The 7965-nt window shown below is 34.9% G+C and overlaps 1 protein-coding gene across 3 annotated transcripts in view; it reads right to left on the bottom strand.

Annotated features, from left to right (window-relative positions):
- Positions 1 to 491: 491 nt before the first annotated feature.
- Positions 492 to 7965, bottom strand: part of CWH43 (cell wall biogenesis 43 C-terminal homolog) — a 28627-nt gene continuing 21153 nt past the window's right edge. For all 3 annotated transcript variants that reach the window (XM_023925247.2, XM_023925246.2, XM_086889552.1), the window contains 5 exons: positions 7487 to 7636; positions 5058 to 5202; positions 4383 to 4444; positions 3197 to 3352; positions 492 to 1679 (listed from right to left, as the gene is read on the bottom strand). In XM_023925247.2, coding sequence (XP_023781015.2) covers positions 1592 to 1679; positions 3197 to 3352; positions 4383 to 4444; positions 5058 to 5202; positions 7487 to 7636 — 601 coding nt within the window. In that variant the 3' untranslated portion in view covers positions 492 to 1591. The remainder of the gene's footprint in view (positions 1680 to 3196; positions 3353 to 4382; positions 4445 to 5057; positions 5203 to 7486; positions 7637 to 7965) is intronic.

The following is a 7965-nucleotide window of genomic DNA, read 5'->3' as shown; positions in this document are numbered from 1 at the left end:
ACATGGCTAGCTCTGCATCAGAGCTAGCATGAGAGCATGCTGACAATAAATGAGGATACTCAGAACACTGTGCAATGCTGGTGCCAGTGCCAGCTGCTTTTGCAAGCTGGGAGGAAGAAGAGACAAGGGCTACTGGTGTTTGCAGAAAACTGCAATAAAAGAACAAAGAAAGTAATTTGTATCAGTCCACAACATAATTTATCCTGTCTTGCTGGAGAGTCATACAAAGAATAAGTTCAGAGGGCTTGTAAAGACACGCAGACAATAGGTGAAAAATTATTTCAACAATAGCTGGTTGTCAGTTACATCTGAGATAATGAATAAATAACCACTGAGACTTTTAAATGCCTTTCAGATATCCTCTGTCCACAAAGACCAGTGATCAGTTTCACCCTCAGAAACACAGCTCTAAAAACCAGGGAGCAAAATGATAGGTGACCAGAATAAAGTGACAAGTGTGGTGCTGACTCCACAGAACAAGAAACCCTGGGTGGTAAAAACGCATCCTTTATTTGCTTACATAGAGAAACAATAAAATTGAGTACAGTCAAGCTGTTCTTAAAAGTATATGGCAAAGACTTAGAGGGAGAAAAAAGAATCCCGCCTCTTTCCTGCAACATATCCTATTCCTTATAGTTATGTTATGCTTAGATATTACTGGAACAACACACAGTATTAAATACCAACGTCACAAATGTGGTTTCCAAATTGAATGTATCACTTAATTTACCTAACATGTTTCTCACAAGCAGGAAACATCCTTTGGACAACACTGAAGATGTCCTCGTTGTTAAAGGGAAGCTCTGCACATATACTGAAGGATCAGGAGCTAAATATAAAACCCATTGCCACGAGACCCTGAGAAGACAACATTTTACACAGTGTCACATCTTTTTCTTTTTTTTTTTTTTTTTCTTTATTATGGTTCATTTTAAGTAAAAGTTACAACCAACTTTTCTCCCTTCTCAGAAACCTCGTTATGTTGAGCATGATTGTTTTTAATTCTTTGTCAGTGTGTTCATGTATCTCATAACCATCCTTATTCAGAGGTACTCTCCCTTTTGTAAAAACATCGAAGTGTCTAATATCCATATATGTCTAATATATATATTCTAATAAAATGAAGTCTATTAAAGTCACCTCTTTTTCTCCAGTATTATGAACATCAAATTGTTGTAAAAGTCATTTAAGAATAAAATGTAGAATAGCAGCAGATGTAAATACTGTTTGAGTTGAAAATGCTCACACTTCAAACACATACTTACTGCATCTCTCCCAATTTAAAAATACACTAGTTCCATTCCTATTTTGAAAAACATAAGGCCGAGATTTTTATTGCAATAGCACTCTGATACTTGATACCTCCACAAAAGGCCAAGGTAAATACCAGTTTACCAAAATGCATGCATCTTCCCTCCCTCATAGTGATGGCAGCTCATTGAAGAAGAAAGGCAGCAGCTGCATAGACATTCACAGTGTTGTGCAGCATGGGAGTTGCTCATCCTTAAACAATATAGTCCTTTGGACTGCCAATTCAGTTTCAAGCAGCAAACTTTTCCTGTTGGTCTCAATAGTATTTTATTTTCTTCCTCTAATTTGTCCGTTTAAAATATTTAGGAGTGCTCATATGAAAGTGATGAATAGGCACATAATTGTGTCCATCTTTATAAGATCCAAACCTAAGAAAAATATTCAACAGAGCAATACTATTACAACATTATTTAACCCAAGCAATTAAATCATACAATTGCTACCCTACTTCTGAATGTCCTAGGCAATTTATTTCAGAAACAGGCCCCGTCTCTATTAAATGTAAATCAGGTTCTAAGTACCCTCTCCTACTAAAGGTTTTTGAGTATAGTGGAGACAATTAATTACATTGATTCTGCTGATGCTATAGGCAGTCTATTATTGGAACTCCAGATGAGAAAGCTGAGTTTTGCATTTATCTACTTAAATTCTAAGCTACATTTTTAGTTCCAGTTTCAATGGAGATACAATTTAAACACCCATAGTAGCGAAATAGTCAAAATAACCCTGTTATTAATATTGTACATTTTGCTTTTGAAAATCGTGGTGAAAATTATAGTTTTTCATTCCAAATTTAAATGTGAAAGTTTTGACAACTGACTATTATGGTAGACAGACTTGCAAAAGTAAAATGGAGTACTTATTCAAAATATCAGTGCTAAGTAATGTTTAAGAGCAGTGCCATTGTATTTCTAAAGAAGTAGAGTTAATCGGAAAAAGCTAAATCTATTCCAATAGGGTAAACATTTTCTGATTATAGGCAGACAAAAGAAATGAGGACAAGATTCTGTGCTGAAGTCAATAGAGAAAAATCTGAAGGTGAATGCTAACTGTAGGCAAGTTCCATCATGTGGAAAAGTCTGGGCAAACTCCTGCTTAAGACAGAAAGCCAGTGGCTGAGTGGTACATAAGAAGTGAGTAAGCTCAACTGTTAGATGTATATGAGAAAGTAATATATTCTGCATTATGCATGTTAGGAGTAGTAAACATGACATTACTGGGAATTATCTCTCTGTGGCAACATCTATCACAAACTTGATGACTTTTTCTCTGGTATCAATACTAGAATAAATATCTTTTTCTCTCTATCTCTTCCTTATGCAATACCAGTGGAAAAATGACAGCAATTTAGAAATAAATAAATATTTTACATAAAACCTGGTCCTTTTTTTTTTTTTCTTCTTGACACATGCAACATACTGCCTCAGGCACTCTTTTTAATTTTTGCTCCAATTATATGGCATGTTTTTAAATTCTTATGCAAAAAGTATTTAATGTATATATTGTATTTGATATTCTGAGTAACAATATATTAAAAGCCCAATCTCCAAAGTGCTGAGAAACATGGGAGATCTTTCATCAGCTATCAAATGAATCACCACACCACTTGGCAAATACCCCTATCAAACAATCTCAGAAATTGCCTGGATGAAATGAGCATTACTTGCAATTTATGCTGTGATAAAACAGTCTGTTTTTCCCAGGGTATATGCCAAATCAATTGGAAAAATGGAATTACAAATTACAGAAGTTCTTGACTCCTACTCTCCTGCTCATTTGGGTACTGATCAGTGCCTCTCACTTTAGAAATAATTTTGTTCCTAGACTTCTCTTTTACAAGATGCCAGGTACATCATCCCCTTAATTTCCTCTGAGACACACTGACCTGGGATTGAAATGGACGTCCTCAGGAACTTGGCTGGGATCAGTGACAATTCTATCATTGTCCACATAGTTATCCACGTGATCTGGGATTCTAAATTTGGCCATCTGGACTTCTGAATCACTTAAACCAGCATGAGATATGCGGGCATAACCCAGCCTATCAAATATGAGATGAGTTAGTTTGAAGAAATAACTCAAGAAAATTTCAACACATTCTTAATGTATCTTTTTTTTTTTTTTTTCCCAGGAGTTGTGCTTGAACTTATCAACACAATGTTCCATTTCTGTGAATCTTGCCTTCAAAAAACTGAAAGTTCTCCACAAACAGGATCATAACACCATGTCACAAGCATAAAAACTGAAAAACCGTGTTTCACAGTAAAAATAAGTTCTATGTCTAAAAGCCTTTTTTAAAAAATACAGCTTTAGAATATGAATGCAGGTATAAGCTCACCAAATTTTCACTGAAAAGGTTTCAATATTCATGAAAGAAACTCAAGCATCAGCTGAATGAATAATGAGAAAAATTCAAATTGCAAATAGAGTTTTAGTTGAGTTTTTTTGGTTGCCTTTTTTTCTTTTTTTTACTCAATACCGTTAAGATAGCTATCAAGTTTATGACTCGTGAACACTGCAGAATTTGCATAGTTTATTCAGCATAAGCTGAATTCCATTCCAGTACAAACATGATTTACAAGCAATTTGGTATTAAAAGATATGGAGTGCATAGGTCCTGTGCCCCAAGCTTACACAGTTCAAGTTTCCACTAAATCCAGCATAAAGACTGGCTGGATTAGATCAGCATTTTGCTTCCACAAAATCATAGTTCAAAATTTCTATCTTCTGTGTCACATAAAAATTAGGTCTTAGCATTCACATTTTAGAATGAAGTTGCAAAGCTAGAGCTTTGGAAAAATGTAGTTTTATGTTACCAAAGCAGAGTAGATCTGAAGACTTTTGATGCAGAATGATGAAACCTGCAATAGTGTCTTAGCAAAATATATTCAGAGATATACCAGTTCTTGTGATCCTAAGAACAATGTTTCATATAATTTTATGATAGATCCAACTGCCCATAATAATAGTTTAGGGATGTAAGACTCTTCCACGATCACTTAAAGATGATTACGAAACTAATAACCATCAAGATATTTAAACCTACAAATAAGTGATTCACTTTAACATACCTTATTACTCCACGATACATAATATAGCTACACCATCTGTCCCTATCTGTACTGTCAATATCCTAGAAGCGAAAGGGAAAAAAAGTCAAACAAACAAGGTAAATGTTAATCTGGGTAGGCTTTAAATCAATAACAGGAGCAGTGTGCAAACTCACTGCAGAAAAATATTTTGCCTAAAACACTGTAGTAAGGCAGAAAGAAAAACCTCACTGTTAGACATGGACAAATCAGACAATTTTTTGATATCTCTTGATGAGGAGCTCATTTTTAAAACAAAAGAATCACAGAATTAGAGGATGCCTGGAGGTCACCTAACCCTGGTAAAAGTCACTTCAGGCAGGTTGCTCAGGGCCTTATGGAGCTAACTTTTGAATATCTCCAAGGATGAATGTTTCACAACTTCACCAGGCCCCTGTTCTAATCTTTGACAACCCTGCAACTTTTTATTTCTTCTAAATGACATTAGCTCCCTTGAGGCAGCTGCTGTCCATTGCCTCTTGTTCTTTCACGGTGTAACTCCACCTTCTCTGCAAGATATCCTGTGGTAGCTAAAGACTGTATTTGAAAATGGGCTTGTGTTTTCTTCTCTGCCTATATTTAAGTTACTAGTTTGAAATACTAAGCTGAGTGCTTCCAATATATATTTTCTCTAAATATGCGGTATTTTTATATTACCTGCACATTTCCATTTTTTATTAATTCATTATAGTCTCTGGATCCAGGAGCTGAAGTGATGTACCCTAGAAATACAACCTGCTTAGAGCTAGTCTTCAATAGGTTTGAAACAGCTATTGCTTGGAGTTTTCTATCCAAGTCCTCTCTGAAAGAAATGGGAAAGACTTTAAGACATTTTATCTCACAATCTTTGTGCTATGACATAATAAACCACAAATCAATCTGGTACAATTTTTGTTGCTCAGTATTAGAGAGTATGAAAGTTTACAGAAATCTCATTGATTCAAAATTATCTGCTGCATTTGATAAAAGCCACACGGTCATGGTAGATGTAATTCACATTTTCTTTCTATCCATTACAGGAAGAACATTTTCTATTACTGTTTTGTTTTTAATACTGATACCATCACTAGGAAATGTCAGTGTTAGTGTTTTGGTTATATAAGACCTTGTCTCTGCTTGCACTTAAAATTTAACTGTGCTAGCACAAGTGTATAACAAAGAACTTAAATGCTAAAAAAAATTTTCTTATGGATAGATCACAGTAAATAAAGTCTTCAAGCCTGGGTGCCATAATTTATGAAATGTAACTAGAGTTACATCATCCTATTAGCATTACTTAATTACATTTGGCCTGTATTTCACATCTCTTTAACAAGATTTACACAAGAGTTCCAACATGATAACAACATAGCGATAGCGTAAGTGGAGCCTGGTAAAATGCTTCATTGGATCCCATTCCCTGTCCTTGGATTTGTCATAAAATAATGCAAAAGCAGTTCTCTTTCTATGATTCTTTATGTTAGTGACTTTAAACAGTTGTATAAATCATGCTGCCTTCTGTATTTTGGTAGTCTGGACTAAATAACATTGACAGAGAGAGCTGATTTTGGAACCTGTAAACCCAAAAGAAGACAGCTATTTACAATTTAGAAAGCAGCTTTGCTTTCTAAATAGTGGTACTTCTGCCTGAAGCAACTGTACTAGGGAGAAAGAGCACACAGACAGGAGACAAAAAACCCCAAACAGTTAAGAAGAAGTCTGACCTAGGTATATGTGAAGTTACCTGCTCAGCTAACTGCTCTTTCCAGAATGCCCCTCTCCAGAAGATGGGATCTTTTAAAGGCACAGGCACAGTTACAGTCCCACATTTTAAAAATCATATTTAAAAAACAACCCTAGTTATCCACTGTTCTGTAGTCTATGTCACCTTAAGCAGCAGAAGAAAAAAATACTAAAAATGAGCAGTTATGTGCAGTATTTAGTTACAAATTCATTCCTCTCTAAAACACAATCCAATTTGCTCATTTCCCATGTGTCTCCTCATATTTTCTCCTTCATCTTTATCTCATTCCTTTGAGAGGGGATAATACAGTGTTATTTTCTTCTACTTTGACAAACAGTTTCTCAGACAGGCAAGTCTAATCACCTGTATAAGGCACAGAATTAAATTCCTTTCTAGAGTTAAAACTGGGGAGTGATTTCTGACAACCATATTTGTTTAATAAATGGAAAATCTATAAACAATTTGCAGGTTTGATGCAGCTTCTACTCAGAGGAAGGAAATGGGATACAGAGAATTCCTATGGTATTCTGAGCAGCTTCATTGTGTTATAATATCTGTACCCTATCCATAAATTTGCCTCTCCATGAATTGTAACAATTTTTTTCTTAAATTCCAAATCTTACTACCTAGCCAGAAACATACTAGATATCACACCAAATATAACAGAAATTATAGCTGTATGGAGCATTCACAAACCTCTCTCTTATTAATATTCATTACACATGAGTAATAAAAACATTGCTTTCAAGAACTGAAATATATGCCTTATTCTTTTCCATCACTTATTTGCCTTATTGGTATAATACTGCTTTTCTGAATTCAGAGATCAGACCTCCTATTTCCACTTGCATACTCTCAGAAGAACACGAATGGGTATTTATGCTGCTGTTTCAACACTGTCCTTTCTTAGAGGTTTCAGATTTGTCACTTTTTTTAAAAAAAAAATAACATTTTTCCATTAAAGCTGTCTATCTCTAACTATACCTATCTGCACTCATTGTGTAATGTAATGCATCTATTCCATATGCAAAAAGTCAGAAGGATGCTATCCTACATGGAGATGCATCTGTGGCCCTATCATTTGTTATGACTTTGCAGAACTGTATCTTTAAATCCCTAGTAATTCAGATAGTAGGTTCAACCGAGTTTTGCATGACACACTTGCCCTACCTTAAAAAATGCTTCAAAATTTTAAAACAGTAGTTTAACCAATTTTAAACTGTCATAGTATTTCTTCAAAGGTGCCCTGCTAGAACCAGTATTCCAGCAGCAGATTTTAAAGGGTACAAAAGAAATCCCAGAAGTTTGCAAATTCCATTACATGACTTTCTACACTCTATGTAAAAATAAGTAAAATACGCACTCTTCATTTCCGAAGTGAGCAACAACAAAATCAACCAGCTTCCCTGTGAAGTTGACAGTCAGGGAGATGGCAGGTGCAATCTCTCCCTCTGGAGATGGAAGGAGGTGATGGGTCGATTTTACAATTGGATACCTGGATAGTGCCATAATCCTACATGAGGAGAGGCAAAGAGTTACATTTTATGATTCACAAGCATCAAAGGTGTAAACCAAGAAGATAAATGTGAGCAGAAGATGAACAGTCACTGAAAAAAACTAAAGAGCAGAATACAAACTATCTCTAGTGGATTTTTCTGAATATAGAAACGTTCACTCTAAAATACTGCTTAACTACATGTCTAAAAGTATATTATCAAGTTAATTCCTACCCTAAGAATATAATTCCATAAATATGTTCTTTCACTGAGCTTTTCATGATCTGTATTTCAGACAAAACAAAATTTTATACTAGCAGAAATTAAAAGGTGTTTTATTAAAAGT

This window comes from Cyanistes caeruleus, chromosome 5, assembly GCF_971803275.1.
Source record: "Cyanistes caeruleus chromosome 5, bCyaCae1.hap1.1, whole genome shotgun sequence".
Lineage (NCBI taxonomy): Eukaryota > Metazoa > Chordata > Aves > Passeriformes > Paridae > Cyanistes > Cyanistes caeruleus.
Note: the sequence above shows the minus strand (reverse complement) of the source record. Positions and strands in the feature narration are given on the sequence as shown.